At 35.0% G+C, this 24,692-nt stretch overlaps 3 protein-coding genes across 4 annotated transcripts in view; all 3 read right to left on the bottom strand.

The window, feature by feature from the left end:
- The window catches only part of LOC105229968 (uncharacterized), a 32,534-nt gene extending 17,550 nt beyond the window's left edge, over positions 1–14,984 (bottom strand). Inside the window, exons 1-19 of the mRNA XM_049452755.1 lie at positions 14,723–14,984; positions 14,520–14,663; positions 14,298–14,451; positions 13,795–13,980; positions 13,178–13,728; positions 11,858–12,147; positions 11,650–11,804; positions 7,989–8,230; positions 7,775–7,918; positions 7,554–7,707; positions 7,020–7,205; positions 6,394–6,953; positions 6,039–6,328; positions 2,314–2,401; positions 2,100–2,243; positions 1,875–2,028; positions 1,470–1,655; positions 844–1,403; positions 489–778 (exon numbers count right to left, since the gene is read on the bottom strand). Coding sequence (XP_049308712.1) covers positions 489–778; positions 844–1,403; positions 1,470–1,655; positions 1,875–2,028; positions 2,100–2,243; positions 2,314–2,401; positions 6,039–6,328; positions 6,394–6,953; positions 7,020–7,205; positions 7,554–7,707; positions 7,775–7,918; positions 7,989–8,230; positions 11,650–11,804; positions 11,858–12,147; positions 13,178–13,728; positions 13,795–13,980; positions 14,298–14,451; positions 14,520–14,663; positions 14,723–14,923 — 4,679 coding nt within the window. The 5' untranslated portion in view covers positions 14,924–14,984. The remainder of the gene's footprint in view (positions 1–488; positions 779–843; positions 1,404–1,469; positions 1,656–1,874; positions 2,029–2,099; positions 2,244–2,313; positions 2,402–6,038; positions 6,329–6,393; positions 6,954–7,019; positions 7,206–7,553; positions 7,708–7,774; positions 7,919–7,988; positions 8,231–11,649; positions 11,805–11,857; positions 12,148–13,177; positions 13,729–13,794; positions 13,981–14,297; positions 14,452–14,519; positions 14,664–14,722) is intronic.
- Positions 158–8,270, bottom strand: LOC105229967 (juvenile hormone esterase). Of its 2 annotated transcripts, XM_049450685.1 has the most exons (8): positions 8,112–8,270; positions 2,314–2,436; positions 2,100–2,243; positions 1,875–2,028; positions 1,470–1,655; positions 844–1,403; positions 489–778; positions 158–434 (listed from the first exon to the last, which is right to left on the bottom strand). In XM_049450685.1, exons 1-8 carry the CDS (start codon positions 8,235–8,237, stop codon positions 269–271), a joined length of 1,749 nt encoding a protein of 582 aa, XP_049306642.1. In that variant the 5' UTR covers positions 8,238–8,270; the 3' UTR covers positions 158–268. The 2 variants fall into 2 exon arrangements, with proteins under 2 accessions (XP_049306642.1, XP_049306643.1); XM_049450686.1 differs by lacking the exons at positions 158–434; positions 489–778; positions 844–1,403; ... (2 more) ...; positions 2,100–2,243; positions 2,314–2,436 and adding exons at positions 5,760–5,985; positions 6,039–6,328; positions 6,394–6,953; ... (1 more) ...; positions 7,554–7,707; positions 7,775–7,918 and having other exon boundaries at positions 7,989–8,270.
- Positions 14,985–19,790: 4,806 nt separating the features above from the next.
- Positions 19,791–22,407, bottom strand: LOC125777004 (juvenile hormone esterase-like). The gene is made up of 7 exons (XM_049450688.1): positions 22,166–22,407; positions 21,952–22,095; positions 21,731–21,884; positions 21,064–21,249; positions 20,438–20,997; positions 20,084–20,373; positions 19,791–20,030 (listed from the first exon to the last, which is right to left on the bottom strand). Exons 1-7 carry the CDS (start codon positions 22,364–22,366, stop codon positions 19,871–19,873), a joined length of 1,695 nt encoding a protein of 564 aa, XP_049306645.1. The 5' UTR covers positions 22,367–22,407; the 3' UTR covers positions 19,791–19,870.
- Between the last annotated feature and the right edge of the window lie 2,285 nt (positions 22,408–24,692).

Below are 24,692 nucleotides of genomic sequence, written 5' to 3'. Positions count from 1 at the left end.
ATGCGCTGATAGAAGAGAACGATTGGGAATTTATCTGATTTGGAAATGAAAATATGAGTGATTTCAGTTCAGTTTCAAATAGTGATTTGCGAAATTAAGAAACGAATAACTCGCCCCTACGAATTTGAACAAAATATATAAATAAATATTCTACATATTCCGATTTAACTCAGTCAAGTATTGGTATGACTTTATTTTCAACTTTATGGCAATAAAAAAGTATATATATGTATATATGTACACATACATAATATGTATATATATACATTCAAAACCGGCAAATTTCATATAGGTATTCCCAAAATGCCATTCGTTCAATATTCCAAGGTATACCAGATTCGAAAGGTTCCTCCTTCTTTGCAATCGACAAAGATTCACATTTCGGAAAATTGATTTCATTACATTCTGCGATGTCAGCAAATTCATCTGAATCACTGAAAAACGGAAGCATGACACTAATTCATACACTTATTTTTAGACCCACTCACCCATTTTCGGCAAAAGATTGAAACAGCCTCACATATCGTCTAACCAAAGCTGCCTCACGAGACTTCTTTAAATAACCATACGACACTCCTTGTGGCCCTTTAAACAGAAACAGCGAATCATCAACGTGTGCAGTGCCATAATCTTTTAAGCTATTTGTAAATATTTTCGAATATGAATAGGGTCCGCGATAGTCAAAATTTATTATTCCTCTAAAATCAGTACGGTTAGAATCGCCATTATATTTCAAAAGCCTGTAAGTTGGGTATACGAAATAGGCGTCTCCCAAAAGCTATAAAGGAAACAAAGATTAAATGTAATTACTTTCATATGCGAAGAGATTTCATACTAATTTACCTCCAAAAAGCCATCCAATGTTTCATCATTCAATTCACGTTTACCATCCATATACTTTGTTACCAATGATTCTATCACATCTTCTTTGTCACATGCAAGAGGTAAGTCCAGCATAATGCTCAATCTTTTGCTAAACTCGTTATTGAACTCTTTCCGCAATTTCTTATTGGTTGTCAATCGAAGTGCCATAGGCAAACCCTCACCCTTGGCAGGTGCATTACCAACGATCCAAGATATATCATTGTCTGTTCCAAACGGTATATATGGTTCTCTTGGGTTTTTCGTTAAAAATGCATCATTCCAGCACTTATCTTCAAGATTCGGACGGAAAATTGCAAGTGGTTGCTCAGCCCAAATTTTAAGATCATCAATAGCTCGTAGCAAGGTTTTCGGTTTGATTGATCGCAATGCGTGAACTAGGCCAGCGGAACTTAGATATTCAGCTTCTCTTACACCAGCAGCTTTAGCCAGTTGAACGACTTGGTCTCTAGGATCGTTTAATGGCAAAGCGAATGGTGAGTTTGCAGCGCCACTCATCATAATAGCGTTACTGAATAGACCTGGAAATGTGTGGAGATTACAATGCTGCCAATACTAGGTATGGTCTTTATGGCCTCATAAATTACCTTCATCATTGTTATTCATTAAGTGTAAATGGACTGCTGCAGCGCCAGCACTATGACCGAAAATAGTCACACGATCGGGATCACCGCCAAAAGCCGAAATGTACTTTTGAACCCATTGTAGTGCTAATCTCTGATCTTTAAGTCCATAATTTCCCGTCATCTCTTCATCGTTGGTAGATAGAAAACCTGCAGAAAATAACGCAATAATGCAAATATTATTGGAATTAATAATAAGATTCTCTTGGATATGTCGAAATATCTTAATATAATGGCTTAATTTATATTCCAGTCGAACATCAAAATTTGAGTTCCTATAAAGATACAAGCTTCACTACGGTTGCTTTATAGTTCCTGAGTTATACATACAATCCGATCTACAACCAAATCTAATAGCACTTCACTTACCAAAGGGACCCAAACGATAGGCGGGCACTACTAGAATTACATCACTCGTATCCATAAAATATTGGGGTCCTACACTGCTAGGACTTGGTGAACCGCTAAAAAAGCCACCACCGTGTATGTAAAACATTACTGGCAATTCTCCACCGGCTTTGTGCTGCATACAAAAATACACATAGTTGAGCAAAATTTTGGTAAGTACTTAAATAATTATACTATATTAGTTACCAAGGGCCGATATATGTTCAAGTACAGGCAATCCTCTGAACCGCTAATCGGTTTTAATACATTGATATAATCACGTTGTATACAATCAGGTTTAGGATATCGTGCTGATAAGGTGCCATCCCATAGTTCCGCTTCTTCAGGATTCTTTAATTAGATTATAAATACGCTGTTACAATGCAACATTACTTGTTCGAGACGTACTCTTCTTACTTACGCTAAATCTCAAATCGTCGATGGGTGGTTTGGCGTATGGTATGCCCAAAAAAGCTTCAAATGAATAGCTCTCATAGCCGCTCATATATCTGCCGAGCACACAAGATGAATTCGCAAAGCATACCTTCGGTAAATTGGCACGTATCGGACCGATATTCGAGCAATACACCAAACACGTTAACAACAAAGTAATTCCTTTCATTACTGCGACAATTCGATAAATTCTAGCAATTGTTTGAGAATCTGACATTATGCAAAACTTTTATACCAAACCAGAAGTAATTAGGCCATAATTTTAAATGAATTATTTTCCAAACATCTGCCACTTCGAAGATACAAAGTCGTCGCCATAGATAAAGAAATTTATGCTGATATTAGTAATGATTTCGAATAAATTAGCAACACGATCAAGTTTTGTACATTAGGGTATGTGCCCTAAACATTTAATTTCTAAGATAATATGAACAAGAAAGTAGGGGTTAAGATCTTAGTACCGTTAGTGTGGACGGAATTGCTTTCTAATTTCAGCCATTTTTACAATAGTCTGAATTTGTCAGAACAAATCCTTTTAGCACCCCTACCGATAGTTGATCCATATTTTAAAAGTTTTTAAATACATACATATTTTTTAATTTACACTTCTTATATAAGTTTTTACTTTTAGTATTTTTTATCTATAAATTAATATTGAAACTTTAATTTATTTTCCAAAATAGAAAAATATCGTTTTTGATCAAGTTTGGCGCGGAAAAATTTAATTAATTTTTCCGAGATTTTAGGAACATAATTTGACATTCACAGGAAGTTGGTATTTATCTTATGAAAAACCTACTTTGTTTGGTTGCTAACTGTAAGCTAATGACATTTGTTTGAGACACAAGTAATGCATGTGAGAATGATTAATTGCTTAGTTGAAGCTGAAACAAGTTGAAAAATAAGTGTACCGGAAATATTCAAAGTAATGTTTTTTATTATAGTTGGTCAGGGTTATAAGTAAACACAGTATGGCTACAGTAAAATCAACTAGTTTGAAACTATTTTTCAAATAGTAATAGCCACAGTTCTAATTAATTATCGGAATATTCAAACAACTATCGCGTTTCTACTCAAGAAACTTTATATATTTTACGTTATGTCCTAAGAGATGTAAATCGTCAGATTTTAATTCAACAATTGGAACAATATTCCAAACAATAATTCTTATTTGAAATTTTTAGTTTTTTTCGCGTCTTTACAAGCTTTTCCAAGAAGGCACAGCAGATGCAACAAAGGACCCGACCACAGAAGATGATATCTCTGTTGAATCTTCAAGATATTATAAAACAATCCGTCGGGTCGCTGAAACTTAACTATCGAACAAGGCCTCGTTTTACTCAAGGCTGTTGATTATGAAATATTTTTGTCAAAATAATAATGATTAACATTGTATATAGTACTAGTGGATCCGGCCACGCGTTGCTGTGGTATACATTTTATACTATTATTCATATAATAAACTATTCAATACACTGATTTTAATTTATGAATAAAGCGAAAACGTTATTGTCGGTATAAGAATCCAAGGGATTGTACTTGAGGTTTAATTTTGCATATGTTTAAAGAAATAAATGTCAATGGAAAAAATAACGAAGTTAAAGCTGTTTTTCAGTTAGGTTAACAGCATCTGTCAGTTCTAGTTAAAAAATGTTCTTTTTCGAAAGAAGAAACCCTGGCTAAGTTTGCCAGCACTTAACTGACAAATAGCTGCTAACCAAACATTAAGAAAATGACCATTAAGGTTTGGCATTTTACTGAAAATTATAATTACCGTTGAACTTTCCTAGCTCGAATCATCACAATCATAAACATTAAAAACTTCGAGTTATGGCAGGAAATTTGTATGCAGTTTGACTTCTCTTGCTAATTTAAGAGTTATGGAGAACTTCGGAAGTTCAACTGTATTATATTTTTTTTGGGGATTGTGAATACATGCATGTTTAGAAATATATACAGTGAAATTTCCCATAACAGACATTAGCCATCAGCCTTTCTGTTCAGAAATGTCCGCTTAATAGAGCGTTCATTTAATACAGCTTTCACTGTACTTCTTATTTATAAATTGTTTTGGTTATCCTATCTTCTAATTTGCTTCAAACTAGACACAGTGTGCTAAATTTTGCTAAAATCGGCTCAGCAGTTTAGGAGTCCATCGCGGACAAACACGCGTAATTTTTTTATGGGATAAAGTTGAGATTGTCACGAGTGGAGTTTCTTTATCCTGGGCAACCAATCACCTAAATGCTAATGGGAAGCAGAAGTATGTGCCATGAAATTAATGTACCATATACTTAATTATTACGCTCCATAATTCTTATTATGCAGACACTTAAAAGTTGGTTAAATATAAAATACATACTATTGGGTTGCCCAATAGGGATGATATGATTCATAAGTGTCGTTTCGGTCATTTGTAATATGTCTGTAATTTTTTTCACTGTATTCAGTAATCTATACAATTTCAAGATACTATAGCCAAACGTTTACAAATTATTCAATTTTATAATCAAAATAGTTGTTCTCCAATTGCAACTTTTTGCCACGTTTCATCTGAATGCTGCGGTAAACAAACTAAACTGACGATTCTAATGCGAAGAAGATCCATAAATTATTCATGAAAAACATTGGTGTGGTTCGGTCCGTGGAGGCCATTTTAATTCAGGTACGAAAAAGTAATCAATCATGGCTCTATGGCGTTTCCCTGTAACAATGGGACTCTTTTTGGCATTTTCTGAGCAAATTTATCGAAGCAATGAATGGATTTTTAATACCGTCAGAAAGAAGAGATCTCAATAATCATACAGATTACTTACGCTTTAAAAAAATTTGATTCCGATATTCGGAAAGTAAGTTTGAACCGAATTTCGTGAAGAAAAAACAGTTTTTGTTCAAGATAAAAATAAAAACCTAAAACTTGGTTATTTGAATTTTTCACATATATTTTGGGGTTATGTGAAAAAAATCTATACACACAAGTTATAAATCTTTTCATTACCTACAACACTGTTAATTTAATTTTTTCCACAGTACCCGTAGTTTGTGAAATTCAATCACGCCACGCCCCTTCCTTTTTCGATCGCAGATCGCCCCTAAATTATTTTTCTCTTAATGTTTGTTATTTTATTTTTCATTTCTTAATGTGTTTCTTCCTACTATGATTTTTAATAATATTTTTACTTTGAGTGTAATTTAGTGGAGCTCCACATTTGTGCTGGCTAGGACATGCCGACTAAAGATTTACAGTCCCAAAAAAATTACTTTAAGAGGTCTAATAAAAGATTGTGGCTTAATTTTATTTCAAAATCAAAGGTTTGACTTGACCTGGTAATTAAGAAACGCATACCGTGGCCTTATGAACTGGAACAAAAAAAATTATGTTTGTTCTAAGTTATCAGATTTAGCACATTCAAGTGTAAGTATGACTGTATTTTCGGCTTTATTGCAATAAATGTTTATATGCGTATGCGAAAAAGCAATTTAGCAAGAATAATATATTTGGCTCCACAATGCCATTCGTTGAATATTCCAAGAATTGCTAGTTTGGAACGGCTCCTCATCTTTTACGATCGATAAATATTCACAAAACGGATAATTTATTTCACTACATTCTTCGATATCAGCAAATTCATCTGAATAACTAAAAAAGGAAACATGACACTGATTCATACACTTATTTTTAGACTCACTCACCCATTTTCGGCAAAAGACTTGTATAGCCTCACATAGCGTTTAACCAACGCTGCCTCACGAGACTTCTTTAAATAACCATACGACACTCCTTGTGGCCCTTCAAACAGAAACAGCGAATCATCAACGTGTGCAGTGCCAAAATCTTTTAAGCTATTTGTAAATATTTTCGAATTTGAATAGGGTCCGCGATAGTCAAAATTGATTATTCCTCTAAAATCCGTGCGGTTAGAACCGAAATTATAAAGTAAAAGCATGTATGTTGGGTGTACGAAATAAGCGTCTCCCAAAAGCTATAAAGGAAACAAAAATTAATTATAATTACTTTCATATGCATGGATATTTCCTACTTATTTACCTCCAAAAAGCCACTCAATGTTTCATCATTTAATTCGCGTTTACCATCCATATACTCTGTTACCAACGAATCTATCACTTCTTCTGTGTCACATGTAGGAGGCAAGTCCAGCATAATGCTCAATTTTTTGCTAAACTCTTTATTGAACTCTGTCCGCAATTTCTTATTGGTTGTCAATCGAAGTGCTATAACCAAACCCTCACCCTTGGCAGGTGCATTACCAACGATCCAAGGTATATCATTGTCCGTTCCAAACGGTATAAAGGGATATCTTGGGTCATTTTTCAAGAATGCACCAGTCCAGGCGTAATTTTCAACATTCGGGCGGAAAATTGCAAGTGGTTGCTCAGCCCAAATTTTAAGATCATCAATAGCTCGTAGCAAGGTTTTCGGTTTGATTGATCGCAATGCGTGAACTAGGCCAGCGGAACTTAGATATTCAGCTTCTCTTACACCTGCAGCTTTAGCCAATTGAACGACTTGGTCTCTAGGATCGTTTAATGGCAAAGCGAATGGTGAGTTTGCGGTGCCACTCATCATAATAGCTTTACTGAATAGACCTGAAAATGTGTTGAGATAACAGTGTTTCCAATACTAGGTATCGTCTTTATGGCCTCATAAATTACCATCTTTATTGTTATTCATTAAGTGTAAGTGAACAGCTGCAGCGCCAGCACTATGACCGAAAATAGTCACACGGTCGGGATCACCTCCAAAAGCCGAAATGTACTTTTGAACCCATTGTAGTGCTAATCTCTGATCTTTAAGCCCATAATTTCCCGTCATCTCTTCATCGTTAGTAGATAGGAAACCTGTTGAATAAAACACAATAATACAAATAATATTGGAATTAATAATAAAATTTACTTGGATATGTTGAAATATCTTCAAAGCATGGTTATTGCTTAAAAAATATTCCAGTCGATCACGAAAATGTGTAATATTTCAGAAGTGAGCAGATTTTCCAAATTTCGAAGCACTTAAAAGGTACGAATGTTTAATATAATATTTTAAATAATTTTAAAAGTGTGTTTCTACAAAGATAAAAGTTCCACTACGGTAGCCTTATAGTTCCTGAGTTATACATATAATTTTATAATCAAATAATCTGCGTAGTTTTAGAACCGTCCTACAACCAAATTATATAACACTTCACTTACCAAATGGACCCAAACGATAGGCGGGCACTACTAGAATTACATCACTCGTATCCATAAAATATTGGGGTCCTACATTGCTAGGACTAGGTGAACCGCTAAAAAAGCCACCACCGTGTATGTAAAACATTACTGGCAATTCTCCACCGGCTTTGTGCTGCATACAAAAATACACAAAGTTGAGCAAAATTTTGGTAATTAAATAATTATACTATATTAGTTACCAAGGGCCGATATATGTTCAAGTACAGGCAATCCTCTGAACCGCTAATCGGTTTTAATACATTGATATAATCACGTTGTATACAATCAGGTTTAGGATATAGTGCTGATAAGGTGCCATCCCATAGTTCCGCTTCTTCAGGATTCTTTAATTAGATTATAAATACACTGTTACAATCAGACACTGCTTGTTCGAGACGTACTCTTCTTACTTACGCTAAATCTCAAATCGTCGATGGGTGGTTTGGCGTATGGTATGCCCAAAAAAGCTTCAAATGAATAGCTCTCATAGCCGCTCATATATCTGCCGAGCACACAGGATGAACCCGCAAAGCATACCTTCGGTAAATTTGCGCGTATCGGACCGATATACGAACAGTACACCAAACACGTTAACAACAAAGTAATTTCTTTCATTACTGCAACAATTCGATTAACTCTAGCAATTGTTTGAGAATCTGACATTATGCAAAACTTTTATACCAAACCAGAAGTAATTAGGCCATAATTATAAACGTGCTATTTTCCAAACATCTGTCTGTTCGAAATCGTAAAAAGTCGTCGTTAGAGATAAACAAATTTATGCAGATATTCGTAATGATTTCGAATAAATTAGCTATACGAGCAAGTTTTGTACATTAGGGTATGTGCCCTAAACTTTTATTTTCTAAAATAAATAAATCTATAAATAAGTCCGATAACTCTTCTTTCCGGAAAATATGTGAGTTGGGTATGGTAATGACCCGATTTGATCTATTTTTACCAGTTCTCCTGGCATCATTAAGGTATCACACATACTATCAAAAATCATACGTAGTAAAGTCAACCCATTTTTAAGAAACAGGGATACTATAATCTCTAATTTTCTTTGAATTTTAATTGTATGTCCCATACATTAACCGATTTTTTCAAAAGACAACTATAGATACTGAAGTGCACATTTGCGATAATTGGGGGCTAGAGCAGTGTTGGTTGGATTTGGAAAGTTTTTAAACATTAAGTGACATACTTTAAAGGAATTATTATTGCAAAGTTGTATCCCGTTGTAACAATTTCTTCTTAATTTGTATACTAGAAAACGAAAGTTGAATTTAAATATATGAGAAGTAGGCTTTATTCCGATTTCGCTCATTTTCGCGCTGTAACATAAGACTGTGAGTAGAGTGCCACGTACAAAGTTTGGTCGTAATCCGTTGATCGGCTCCCGAAATATATGATCGTCAAATGTTTACCCCGGCTCCTATAAAGTCCTCTCAGATCAACCCAGGTATAAAATTATACGTATCTGTGGTATTTAGTTACTGATTTATCGCCCTTTTTGTAGTTTTTAACAGTACCGTTAGTGTGGATGGGGTTGCCTTCTAATTTCAACCATTTTTACAATAGCCAAATTCACTCAGGACAAATATCCTTAGCACCCCTACCATATTTTACATATAAGGTTTTTAATAAATATTTTTTAACATCTTACATTTTGTGTATACGTTTTTATTTTTAGTGTTTTTAATCTATAAATTAATACTAAATCTTTAGTAAATTTCTTAAAATAGAAAAAATATATTTTTTAATATTCAATCAGGTTTGGCACTGAGAAATCTCATTATTACTTCCAATTACATATCCTAGATTTAATAATTTGACATTAACATGAAGTTGGAATTTATCTTACAAAAACCCTACATTGTTAGGTTGCTAACTGTAAGCTAATGATATTTGTTTGAGACGCAAGTAAAGCATGTGGGAATGATTAATTGCTTGGTTCAAGCAGAAGAAAGTTGAAAAATACACAGTTAACATAGTATTCCTACAGTGAAATCAACTAGTTTGAAACTATTTTTCAATAAGTATGAGCCTGGAACTTTGGATCACACCGGAATATTCAAACAACGAAGGACCTGACAACAGAGGATGATATCTCTTTCGAATCTTTAAAATGTTATAGAGGAGTCCGTCGGGTCGCTGAAACTTATCTTTCGAACAAGGGCTCATTTTACTAAAGGCTGTTGATAGTTAAATATTTTTGTCAAAATAATAATGATAAACATTTCATATATGTAAAAATTATTTTATGGCGGGGGGATAAAGTCGAGATCTTCACGTGTGGGGTTTCTTTACCCAGGGCAACCAATCATCTAAAAGTTAATGGGAAGGAAAATCACGTTCCGTAAAAATAAAATACCATATACCTTATTATTATGCTCCATAATTCTCTTAAGAAAGAGATCAAAGTTGTATTTATTAAAATTACATATAATAGCTCTGGTAAAGATAACGATCGAAGTGATGGAGTGCAAAATTTTACATTAAATTTTCCGAGCTGAGTAGCCTGAACACACGATGCTTAAAAGTAGGTAACACCCTAAAACTAATCGATATGGATATAGGATTACATATAGTATATATGTATAAATTATCAAGATGAAGAAACGAGTTGAAGTCCGGGTCTGTCCGTTCGACCGTGCAAGCTGTAACTTAAGTAAAAATAGAGATACCTTGATGAGACGTGGTATGCAAGTTCCTGAGCCAACAGAAATTACGAGTGGTGAGCGTAATCAGATGACTGCCAGGCCGCTAAAAGGCCATTAACCGATTTAATAATATGACCAAGAATTTGACTTTAAAGTATTGATTGTTTCGTTGGCTGTATGATATGTAGCGCCATCTTGTTGCAACCAAAGGTGATCGATATAGACATCCTCCAATTAAGGCACGAAAAAGTCTTTACTCATGACTCTATGACGCTCCCCTGTAACAATGGGCACTTTTTGGCTTTTTCTGAGCAAATTTACCCAAGTAATGAATGGAGTATTAATAATATCAGAAAGAAGAGATCTCAGCAATCATAAAGATTTTTTGCATTGAAAAAAATGAGTTTTCTTGATTGATAATTAGGCTTCTTCCGATATCACGACATAAGGAGAAAAAATAAATTTTTGACATTTAAAAAATTATAGTGTATTTGGAACATAAGTAAATAAGTTTACACGAAATTTCGTGAAAGAAAAAAAAACATTTCTGTTCAAGATCAAAATAAAAGAAACCAAAACTTGGCTATTTGAATTTTTCAATATATTTTGAGGCTATGTGAAAAAAGTCTACACACAAGTTACAGATCACTTCAATTAAAAATTCAACCCCCATAAATATATAAAATATTAAATTAATTTAGCAAGATATTAAATTTACAAAAAGGTGGTTAGTTGACATCATTTTTACTGTTGGTATAATTCAAAACTAATACGGCTGTGTAAACTGACGTTGAGAAATACCGAAAACTCCATCATGATCAGGAAGGACCTCTCCGACCCGCTTGATACGAAACTGTCGACTCCCTTTCCTGCGCATTCTTCAATGTAGTCTTGGAGAAAAAAATTCGGACTGCAGAGCTGAATCGAGAAGGTACTTTCTTTTATACGGCATTATTGGCCGCAACAACCGCGTGGTTAGTTCTGCTTTCTCCAGAATAGATAAGGAATCGAATCAAATGGGTCTGGTAATGAACAAGGGTAAGAGGAAATATCTCCTGTCATCAAACAAATGGTCGTCGCACTCCCGACTTGGCTCCCACGTCACTTTTGACTTAATTTCATCTATCTTGGAACCACTATTAACAGCATCAACAATGTCGGTCTCAAAATCCAACCCAGAATTTTAGCAGTCGAATAAAATATTGTGGCTTCATCTTATTTAAAAATGAAAAGGTAAATGGTTTGACTTGACCTGGTAAGGTTTAAAAAACGCATACCGTGGCCTAATGAACTGGAAACAAAAATATATTTTATTCAAGTTTAACACAGTCAAGTATTTATTAGAATGACTTTATTTTCTGCTTTATTGCAATAAGTCTATGTATAGGTATTCGAAAAATCAATTTAGCAAGAATCATATATTTGGTCCCACAATGCCATTCGTTCAATATCCCAAGAATTGCTGGTTTGGAACGGCTCCTCATCTTTTACGATCGATAAATATTCACAATTCGGAAAATTTAAATTATTACACCTTTCGATGCCAGCAAATTCATCTGAATAACTAAAAAAGGAAACATGACACTAATTCACATACAAATTTTTAGACCCACTCACCCATTTTCGGCAAAAGACTGATATAGCCTCACATAGCGTTTAACTAACGCTGCCTCAGGAGACTGCTGTGAATAACCATTTGATAATCCAACTGGCCCATCAAACAGAAACAGCGAATCATCGTAGTGTGCAGTACCGAAATCTTGTGAGCTATTTGTAAAATATGGCGTATATGAATAGGGTCCGCGGTAGTCAAAATGTATTATTCCTCTTAAATCACTGCGACTAGAATTGACATTATATTTTAAAAGTCTGTAAGTTGGGTGTATGAAATAGCGGTCTCCCAAAAGCTAAAAAGGAAAAAAAAAATTAAGTGTAGTTATTTTCATATGCATGAATATTAGGGTGATTCAAAAAAAAAATTTTTTGTTTTTTTTAATTGGTACTCGGAAAAAATGGGTTCCTAGACACCTCTAAGAAAGCCTCTCCAAATATGAGTTTTTAATTATAACGGGAAGGTCCTCCGCCTAACGGTTTTCAATTTTTTCTTATTATCAGATAGAAAAATTTATATCTCGCTTCCAACTACTTGAAAAATATATTGTTAATTAGGTTTTGTAGGAAATTGAATGCTCTAAAATATGGTCTCTTATGATTTTTTCGTAAACCTAACCGTTTAAAAGATATTAACGGTTGAAATTTGACTATTTTTGGAAAAATTCTTTATTTCTTATTAATTTTATAACTCAATGAAAAAAAATTATTATGAATGATGAAACACATGGTTTTGTAGGAAATTTACTGCTCTATAAAAATGGTCTACCATGATTTTTCGATTAAGTTAAGCGTTTACGAGATATTCATCGTCAAACATCAATGCATATTAGGGTGGATCAAAAAAAAAAAAATTTTTTCGGTTTCGGTTTTTCGGTTGGTACTCTTAAAAATAGGTTCCTAGACACCTCTAAGAAAGCCTCTCTAAAAACCTATTCATAACAATTTTTTTTCATTGAGTTATAAAATTAATAAGAAATAAAAAATTGTACCAAAATAATCAAACTTTAACTGTTAATATCTTTTAAACGGTTGGGTTTACGAAAAAATCATGAGAGACCATATTTTAGAGCATTCAATTTCCTACAAAACCTAATTAACAATATATTTTTTCAAGTAGTTGGAAGCGAGATATAAATTTTTCTATCTGATAATAAGAAAAAATAGAAACCCGTTAGGCGGAGGACCTTCCCGGTACAATTAAAAACTCATATTTGGAGAGGCTTTCTCAGAGGTCTCTAGGAACCCATTTTTCCGAGTACCAATCAAAAAAAACAAAAAAATTTTTTTTTGAATCACCCTAATGAATATGTCATACTTATGTACCTCTAAAAAGCCATTTAACGTATCATTATTCAATTCGTGTTTACCATCCATATACTCTGTTACCAACGAATCTATCACTTCTTCTGTGTCACATGTAGCAGACAAACCCAATGTAATGCTTAGCCTCTGGCTAAAGTTTTCATTTAATTCGTTCTGTAGATTCTTATTGCTTGCTAATCGAAGTGCTATAACCAAACCCTCACCCTTGGCAGGTGCATTACCAACCATCCACGGTATATCAGTGTTCGGTATAAATGGGTCCAATGGATCTTTTGTTAAGAATGCACCAGGCCAGGTGTCATTTTCAATATTCGGGCGGAATACTACAAGGGGTTGCTCAGCCCAAAGCTTAAGATCATCGGCGGCTAGTAGCAAGTCTTCCGGTTTGATTGATCGCAATGCTTGAACTAGGTCAGCGGAACTTAGATTCTCAGCTTCTGTTACACCAGCAGCTTTAGCCAGTTGAACGACTTGGTCTCTAGGATCGTTTACTGGCAAAGCGAATGGTGAGTTCCCGACGCCACTCATCATAATAGCGTTACTGAAGAGACCTGAAAATATGTTGAGATAACAGTGCTTCCAATACTATGTATCGTCTTTATGGCCTCATAAATTACCCTCTTTATTGTTATTCATTAAGTGTAAATGGACAGATGAACCGCCAGCACTATGGCCGAAAATAGTCACACGATCGGGATCACCGCCAAAAGCCGAAATGTACTTTTGAACCCATTGTAGTGCTAATTTCTGATCTTTAAGTCCATAATTTCCCGTCATCTGTTCATCGTTAGTAGATAGGAAACCTGTTGAAAATAACACAATAATTCAAATAATATTGAATTGGACTCTCTTGGATATGTCGAAATATCTTAAAAACATGGTTATTGCTTAAAAATATTCCAGTCGATCACGAAAATGTGTAATATTTCAGAAGTGAGCAGATTTCTAAATTTCGAAGCACTGTTTAATATTACTAATAATTTAAAAAGGGTGTTTCTGTTAAAATAAAAGTTTCACTACGGCAGGTTTATAATTTCTGTGTTATACTTATAATATTATACTGAAATATAATATGCTTTTTTTTTAAACCGGTTTTCAAAAAAAAACCTTTATAACTTACCAAATGGACCCAAACGATAGGCGGGCACTACTAGAATTACATCACTCGTATCCATAAAATATTGCGGTCCCACACTGTTGGGACTCGGAGAGCCGGTAAAAAATCCACCACCGTGAATGAAGAGCATTACTGGCAATTCTCCACCGGCACCGTGCTGCAGCCAAAAATAAAAATAGATTTTGTAATCATTTTGGAACATTTTTGTAATTATACTTTAAGTACCAAGGGGCGATATATATTCAAATACAGGCAATCCTCTGATCCGCCGATACGTTTTGTGACATTGATATAATCACGTTGTATACAATCAGGCGTAGAATTTATTGCTGATAACGTGCCATTCCATAGCTTAGTTTCTTCAGGATTCTTTGATTAAATTATAAATGTATAACATTGCTTGTTCGAGAAATAAGCTGCTTACTTACGCTAAATCTCAAATCACCGATGGGTGGTTTGGCGTATGGTATGCCCAAGAAGGCTTCAAATGAATCGCTCTCACTGCCATTCATATATCTGCCGAGGACACAAGATGAACCCGTAAGGCATACCTTCGGCGAATTGGCGCGTATCGAACCGATATTCGAACAATACACCAAACACGTTAACAACAAAATAATTCCTTTCATTACTGCGACAGTTCGATAAACTCTAGCAATTGGTTGAGAATCGGGCTTTACGCAAAACTTTTATACTAGACCAGAAGTGATTTAGCCATAAATTTAAGCGTGAACTTTACCAAACACATGCCTCTTCGAAAAAATGTCGATGTATTTTTACGATCTTTTCAGCACGATTTCAAATAAATTAACTATATTTTGTACATTAGGGCGCATGCCCTAAAAAGTATTTTCTGCAATCGTTTAAATATCATTACAAACTATATATTTTACATTTTTTTCTATTATTGTATAAGCAGATCAATGTTCATTTAAATAGACCGTTTTTTCAGAATGAATGCACAATTTTTTTATACGAGTACTTTAGCAACATGTTGCTACAGAGTATAACAGTTTATTGACCTACTAATTGTATGTATAACATATAACTAAGCGAGTTAGATATTTGTATATACAAGTATAAAGGGTACGTGTCACGTTGTTTGTCTGCCATCAAATTTATATGAACATATTCAAATTAAACTTCAAGTACAATGCCTTGCATTCTTATGCCGACAAACACGTTTTCGCCTTCATTCGTAAATTAAATTTTCACTGTGTTGAATAGTTTATTATATGAATAATAGTATAAAATGTATACTACAACAACGCGTGACCGGATCCTCTAGTATGTACTTATATAGAAATGGCTAGGATGATAAGCTGAGTTGAAACCACGTTTGAAATCAGTCTTTATTCCGTTTAGCTGTTTGGCGCCAATTGGAGGTTCCAAGAGTATTCCTGGTCCCTGGTCTTTCCAACGGAGTGGAGGCCTTCCTCTGCTTCCACGGTGTGTACTGCGTCGAATGCATTCAGAGCTGGAGTTTTATCGTCCATTCAGACGGCATGACATAGCTAACGTAGCCGCTGCCTCTTAATTCGCTGAATTACAATATGTCAATGGCGTCGTATAACTCGTATAGCTCAGCTAATGCAGTGATTAATGAGAGATAGACTTTAATATGACAATTTGATGAATTATTCGAGGAAATATGTAATAATTAGGATTTTGTGTGCGTCTGTTGGTCATTATATGAGTTTTTCCCTCCAAAAAATTCTAATCAATGGTAATATTTTTTATTCTATTATTTATTAACTGTGAGAGAGAATGATTTGGTCAAAAACACTAAGTATATATCCAGCAAAGTTTTTACCTAATCATAGAATATGAAGTTCCGCTCCGCCACACTTATTCTTCTATTGCATAGAAATTCGCATTAATTACCTTTCGTTAAAGGTTAATCACCCTAATGAGCTGCTGGCAAATCTTATCAGCAGCCAATATTTATCTTGTTCTATTATGAATAGTTACAATTGTACCTAGATTCTTAGTTTTTTGTTCACTAATAAATTTTCTGCCAAAATTTTTATGCAATATATCAATTCCATACTCTTATACACCTGCCACCACAATGACATTTCTAACAAGTAAGGAAGGGCTAAGTTCGGGTGTCACCGAACATTTTATACTCTCGCATGATAAAGTGATAATCGAGATTTCATTATCCGTCATTTACATATTTTTTTATTTTGGTTCCTAATGTATATATTGTATTATACAGAGAAGGCATCAGATAGAATTCAAAATAGCGTTATATTGGAAGAAGGCGTGGTTGTGAACCGATTTGCTCCATATTTCGTACATCAGGGTGTTAAGAAAGTATTATATAACGAATTTCATTGAAATCGGTAGAGTAGTTTCTGAGATATGGTTTTTGGTCCATAATTGGGCGACGCCACGCCCATTTTCAATTTTTAAAAAAAGCCTGGGTACAGCTTCCTCCTGCTATTTCTTCCATAAAATTTAGTGTTTCTGACGTTTTTTGTTAGTCAGTTAACGCACTTTTAGTGATTTTCAACATAACCTTTGTATGGGAGGTGGGCGTGGTTATTATCCAATTTCTTCCATTTTTGAACTGTATATGGAAATGCCCTAAGGAAACGACTCCATAGAGTTTGGTTGACATGGCTATAGTAGTTTCCGAGATATATACAAAAAACTTAGTAGGGGGCGGGGCCACGCCCACTTTTCCAAAAAAATTACGTCCAAATATGCCCCTCCCTAATGCGATCCTTTGTGCCAAATTTCACTTTAATATCTTTATTTATGGCTTAGTTATGACACTTTATAGGTTTTCGGTTTCCGCCATTTTGTGGGCGTAGCAGTGGGCCGATTTTGCCCATCTTCGAACTTAACCTTCTTATGGAGCCAAGAAATACGTGTACCAAGTTTCATCATGATATCTCAATTTTTACTCAAGTTACAGCTTGCACGAGCGGACGGACGGACGGACAGACAGACATCCGGATTTCAACTCTACTCGTCACCCTGATCACTTTGGTATATATAACCCTATATCTGACTCTTTTAGTTTTAGGACTTACAAACAACCGTTATGTGAACAAAACTATAATACTCTCTTTAGCAACTTTGTTGCGAGAGTATAAAAATGCTTACAAAATGCTTCATCGAGCTGAAGCAGCAAAATATGCTCTTTGAAAACGAGAGATATTTGAAGCTTTCTTGGGCATTCCATACGTCAAACCACCCATTTGAGATTTTAGGTTTAGCGTAAGTAAAAAGCGCCTCTGCACCATATAGCAGCACAGGGATGATTAGGGACTTGTAGAGTTTGGCCTTTGTTCGTCGTGAGAGGACTGTACTTCTCAATTGCCTACTCAGTCCAAAGTAGCACCTGTTGGCAAGAGTTATCATCGTTGAATTTCCAGGCTGACATTGTTTGTGGTGTTGATACTGGTTCCAAAGTAGACGAAATTATCTAATTATGACTGTCAACAGTGACGCCGGAGCCAAGTCGCGAGTGCGACGACTGTTTGTTTGATGACAGGAGATATTTCGTTTTGCCCACTTTCACTCCAGACCCATTTGCTTCGCTCCTTATCCAATCTGGAGAAATCAAAACTAACAGTGCGGATGTTGAGGCCAATGGTATCAATTTGATCGCCGTACGCAAGAAGCTGTACACTCTTATAGAATATTGTACACACTCGATTAAGCTCAGCAGCTTGAATTATTTTCCAGCAGCAGATTGAAAAAGTCGCACGATAGGGAGTCGCTTTGTCGGAAACCTCGTTTAGTACGGCTATCGAACGGCTCGGAGAGTTCCTTTCCAATCTTTACGGAGCTTTTGGTCCTGTTCAGCGTCTGTTTACACAGCTGTATCAGTTTTGTGAGGATACTAAATTCAGACGTAGCGGCATAGAAGCAGCTCCTTTTCGTGCTGTCGAAAGCAGCTTTGAACGAACAGGTGGTGTGTGTCAATCTTCTTTTCACGGATCTTTTCCAAGATTTAGTTCATGGTAAATATCTGGTCAGTTGTTGATTTTCCAGGTCAAAAGCCACACTGACACGGTCCAATCAGTTTGTTGACGGTGGGCTTTAATCTTTCACACAATACGCTCAATAAAAAGTTAAATGTGATCTTCCTTTTTGTGGATCGGGCAGAGCACACTGGTTACACCGTTACTGTCAAAGGAAAGCGGTATAAATCGTTGATAACCAACTTTTTATGGCCGGAATTAGAAAAAGTTGATCTTGACAAAATCTGGTTCCAAAAACAATTGGCTACGTGCCCCACAGCACGTGCAACAACCGAGTTATTGCGAGGGAAGTTTGGAGATCCTATTATTTCAAGAAATTGTGACTTTAAATGGCCTCCGAGCAGTTGTGATTTAATACCATTAGACTAGTTCTTGTGGGATTATTTGAAGTCATTGCTCTTTCGTAATAAACCCGATTCTCTTCAAGCTTAAGAAGTTAATATTGAACGTGCTATTCATGACATACGACTTGATTTGGTGGAAAAGTTCTCAAAAGTTTTGTTCATCTCATTATTTTTCTGAAAAAAAGTCTAGGAGGTGATTTGAATGATGTCATTGTTAAGAAATTAATTGTTGAGATAAACAGTTTTTAACCTTTCAAAATTCAACCAAATAGTAAACATATAAAATTTTTGTATAAAAAGTGAATTTTATTATAAATAAAAGGTACTAAAATGAAGAAAAATTTGTAAAACATAAAAATAATTTTTAGGTTTGTGTCAGCAATATATTAATTATAAGCAACAATTGTCCATAGCAGTAATCTTTTTTCTCTGGAAATGGAACCAAACGATCTGAGAGAAACTTAGAAGAGAGAATAAAGCGTATATTTGAATTCGAGTGGCATGATTTTGCAGATGCTGAGGAAGAAGAGGAAGCTAATTTGGAGACGGTCATTGAGGAATCCATTGATTTCTTAAAGAAGAGGGGAGAAAACCTGGAAATAAATTTAATCACCAGCATCATCTTTAGTGACAGACGTTTCATCTACGACTTTGTCAAAGCGATCATACATTAATGAACCACCAAAATCAATGCGTCTCGATAGAAATGATCATTGGGTAGAGTGGGGATAAAAAGGGAGTTGCAGGCTTTGTCAAACCACCATTGCGAAATCCAAATGCTCAAAATGTAAAAGACACTTATGTTGTAATTCTCAAAAAACTGTTTTGTTTCATATTACTCATGAAATATATTGAAAATTAATAGAGATAATATATAAAATCAAGATTAAACAGTGTTTTAAAAAGATACTATCACGGCACAATGTTGTTTATAAGCAACATTTCATAACGCTAAAGCCAGCAGAGATAGAAATTTTAAATTGATATCAGTTCATATTCAAGGCTCAACTAATAACCTTGTGGGCTCAACATATTTTTAACCACGGCCACTATTATTCTAACATGAAAGGGTAAGATGTATGGGTTCCTTAGTGCTCTTATGACCTCGAACAAAGAAAATTTTAGTATTTTGAAGAATTAAACAATTCAGATTTAACACAGTCAAGTATAATTTTGACTTTATTTTCTGCTTTATTGCATAAGTATGTGTATGTGTATTCGAAAATGCAATTTAGCATGAATCATATATTTGGTCCCACAATGCCATTCGTTCACTATTCCAAGAATCGCCAGTTTGGAACGGCTCCTCATCTTTAACGATCAACAAATTTTCACAATTCGGAAAATTTAAATCATTACATTCTCCGCTGACAGCAAATTCATCTGAATAACTAAAAAAGGAAACATGACACTAATTCATATACGTATTCTTAGACGCACTTACCCATTTTCAGCAAAAGACTGATATAGCCTCACATAGCGTTTAACCAACGCTGCCTCAGGAGACTGCTGTGAATAACCTTTTGATAATCCGCTTAGCCCATTAAACAGATAGAGCCTATCATCGTAGTGTACAGTACCGAAATCTTGTGAGCTATTTGCAAATATTGTCGAATATGAATAGGGTCCGCGATAGTCAAAACGTAGTATTCCTCTAAAATCACTGCGACTAGAATTTACATTAGATTTCAAAACTCTGTAAGTTGGGTGTATGAAATAGCGGTCTCCCAAAAGCTAAAAAGGTAAAAAGTTTAAATTTAATTACTTACACATGCATGGATATGCCATCCTTATGTACCTCCAAAAAGCCATTTAATGTATCATTATTCAATTCGTGTTTACCATCCATATACTCTGTTACCAATGAATCTATCACAGCTTCTGTGTCACATGTACTAGACAAGCCCAATGTAATGCTTAGCCTCTGGCTAAAGTCATCATTTAATTCGTCTTGCAGACTCTTATTGCTTGCTAATCGAAGTGCTACAACTAAACCCTCACCCTTCGCAGGTGCGTTACCAATGAACCACGGTATATCAGTGTCCGTTCCAAATGGTATAAATGGGTCCAATGGATCTTTTGTTAAGAATGCACCCGGCCAGGTGTCATTTTCAACATTCGGACGGAATATTACTAGTGGTTGCTCAGCCCAAAGTTTAAGATCATCAGCGGCAAGTAGCAAGTCTTCCGGTTTGATAGATCGCAATGCTTGAACAAGGTCAGCGGAACTTAGACTCTCAGCTTCTATTACACCAGCAGCTTTAGCCAATTCAACGACTTGGCCTCTAGGGTCTTTTAATGGCAAAGCGAATGGTGAGTTTGCGGCACCACTCATCATAATAGCGTTACTGAATAGACCTGAAAATATGTTGAGGTAACGGTTCTTCCAAATACCACAATCGTCTTTACGGCTTTATAAATTACCCTCTTTATTGTTATTCATTAAGTGAGAATGAACTGATGCAGAGCCAGCGCTATGACCGAAAATAGTCACGCGGTCGGGATCACCGCCAAAAGCCGAAATGTACTTCTTAACCCATTGTAGTGCTAATTTCTGATCTTTAAGTCCATAATTTCCCGTCATCTCTTCATCGTTAGTAGATAGAAAACCTATAAAAAATAACCCAATAATATTGGCATTAATAATAAGATTCCCAGTCGATCAGGAAAATGTGTAATATTTCAGAAGTGAGCAGATTTCTAAAATTACGAAGCACTTAAGTTTATATCGGATATATAATACAAGTATTACTCATAGTATTAAAAGGGTATCTCTATAAAGATAATATATTAGCTTTATAGTTTCTGTATTATACATATAATTTTATAATGAAATATAGGTTAGGTTACGTTAACTTGTTAAGCCAGTAAGCCACGCATACGTTTTGCACCTGACTTTTGCAGTTTTGCACCCTGGTAGCTCGTTTCATCGGGTTTTGATTTCATTCTTTCGTACAGCAAAGAACTTCAGTTTGAAATATATTACAGTATTCCGACAAATTAAAAGGTTGTCTGAACAGTATATACCCATAATGAAATATAATCTGCTTTGATTTTGAACAGGTCTACAACCAATTCTAATATCACTTACCAAATGGACCCAAGCGATAGGCTGTCACTACTAGAATTACATCACTCGTTTCCATAAAATATTGCGGTCCTTCCTCGCTAGGACTTGGTGAGCCGGCGAAAAATCCACCACCGTGTATATAAAACATTACGGGCAATTCTCTACCGGTATTGTTCTGCAGAAAAAAAATAAATTATGTAATTACTGTGGAACAAACTTTCCATTAATCATATGTTACGTACCAAGGGGCGATATATATTCAAGTACAGGCAATCCTCTGAACCGCTAATAGGGTCTGTTACGAATAGATAATTACGTTGTATACAATCAGGCATAGGATATAGTGCTGTTAAGGTGCCATTCCACAGTTCCACTTCTTGAGGATTCTTTAATTAGATTATAAATATACTGTTACAATCAAACATTACTTGCTCGAGAGGTATGCTTCTTACTTACACTGAATCTCAAATCACCGATGGGTGGTTTGGCGTATGGTATGCCCAAGAAGGCTTCAAATGAATCGCTTTCACTGCCACTCATATATCTGCCGAGGACACAAGATGAACCGTCTAAGCATACCTTTGGTAAATTGGCGCGTATCGGACCGATATTCGAACAATACACCAAAACCGTTAACAACAAGTTAATTTCTTTCATTACTGCGACAATTCTATACACTCTAGCAATTGGTTGAGAATCGGGCTTTACGCAAAACTTTTATACTATACCAGAAGGGATTCAGCCATAAATTTAAGCGTGAACTTTACCAAAGACGTGCCTCTTCGAAAAAATGTCGTTGTATTTTTACGATCTTTTCGGCACGATTTCAAATAAATTAGCTATATTTCGTACATTAGGGTGTATACCCTGAAAAGTTTTTTCTGCAATCGTTTAAATATTATTAAAATATATATATTTTACATTTTTTTCTATTATTGTTGAAGCAGATCGATGTTTTATAAATTTATATAGACCTTTTTTCAGAATTAATATACATTTTTTTATACTTTGCAACATGTTGCTACAGAGTATAACAGTTTATTGACCCACCAATTGTATGTATCACATATAACTAAGCGAGTTAGATATAGGGTTATATATATACAAAATTGGAGATTCCGAGAGTAAACCTGGTCCCTGGTCAAAGTCTTCCTCTGCTTCCCCCGGTGTATACTCTGTCGAATACTTTCAGAGCTGAAATGTTATCATCCATTTGGACCATGACCAGCGCAGCGACTGTCTCTTAAGGTGTTAGGGGTAGTCAGAATTTTCAAAAACTTATTTTTTTTGCATTTTCGTTAAGTGTGATATGTTAAATATATTCTCTGAAAATTTCACGTTGATCCGATAATTAGTTTTTGAATTATTCGACAAATAACAAAGAGAGCTCGGGCACTTCAAAGCGCTAGTGTGAAACTTTAAACGCGTTTTTCTCAAAACTATGTTTTTTGAACTTGTACCAACAGTAACTCGAAAACCGCTCGGTAGATTTTAATGAAATTTATACAGCTATTAGAATACATAATAAACTCGACGGATTTTTTTTCAAACCCAGGATTATCTATTAATAAAACTATTTTTTTTTTGTCCGATTGATTTTAGATGAATCTCCAAGGACCTATGGTTGTCTCCGCAAGTACCGTTTTTTGTAAAAGGGTCAACGCAAACAACTGTAACTTTGGAAATTAATTTTTTTTTTTTAAATTTTCATGACTTCAAGTCAACACATTCTATAATAATTTCATATTATTACTTTTGTAAAATAACACGATTTAATAGCAAAAAGAATACTGAAAATTCTCATTTTTTCGTACCTCTGACTACCCCTAACCCCTTAATTCGCTGAACTATGTCAATGTCATCGTATATCTCGCGTAGCAAATCGTTCCATTGAATGCAATACTCACCGTTGACAATGCAGAACCCACTGAAATTAAAATTAGCTCAAAGAAAATACTGCCCGACGTTGTACAAGCATAAAATTGGGCGCTAGCAGGCATGGTGTGTCTTTGGGGAAATGAGGTCAATTTGTTACTACATTTCGAAAATTTCATCTGTCAACAAAGACACTTCCACATGTCAGATAAGTCACGTAGAGTGTTTGCGAAGTAGTAGAGTAGAGTTAGTAATTAGCGATCAGGCAAAAATAGACTTACATATGATAGCTTGATTCACTTATTCAAGGAAATATTTAATAATTTTAGGCCTCTTTGGGTGCGTCTGTTGGTCATTTTTCCTTCCTAATCCATGGTAATATTTTTTTTAGGTTTAATTATTAACTGTTAGAGAGCATGATTTGGTCAAAAATACTTAGTATGTATATATCCAGCAAAGCTTTTAGAAATTCGCATTAATCAGCTTTCGTTAAAGGTTAGTCACCTTAAAGAGCTGCTGGCAAATCTTATCAGCAGCCAGTATTTATCTTTTTGTACTATACGAGTAAATAGGTACAATTGTACCTAGAATCTTAGTTTATTGTTCAATTATAAATTATCTGCCAGCGTATTTATGCAATGTATCAATCTCCATCGGTAATTTGAGATTCAGCGTAAGTAAGAAACAACAGTTTATTTGCAATCTATTTAAAAAATCCTAAAGATATGGAGTCGCACGTTATCAGCAATAAATTCTACCCCTGGTACTCGTAGTATATCACGTGATTATATCAATGTATTAAAATCGATAAGCGGTGCAGAGGATTTGCCTGTACTTAAACATATCTCGCCCCTTGGCACCTATTATATAATTATATGATTACAGGAATGTTTGTTCCACAGTAATTACATGATCTATTTTAATTTTTGGCTACAGCACAATACCGGTGGAGAATTACCAGTCATGTTTTATATACTTCTTCTTCTTAATTGGCGTAGACACCACTTACGCGATTATAGCCGAGTTAACAACAACGCGCCAGTCGTTTCTTCTTTTCGCTACGTGGTGCCAATTGGATATTCCAAGCCTGCTCACTTTAGCTCACCTT

The sequence above is a fragment of the Bactrocera dorsalis genome, chromosome 3 (assembly GCF_023373825.1).
Source record: "Bactrocera dorsalis isolate Fly_Bdor chromosome 3, ASM2337382v1, whole genome shotgun sequence".
Taxonomy (NCBI): Eukaryota; Metazoa; Arthropoda; class Insecta; order Diptera; family Tephritidae; genus Bactrocera; species Bactrocera dorsalis.
Note: the sequence above shows the minus strand (reverse complement) of the source record. Positions and strands in the feature narration are given on the sequence as shown.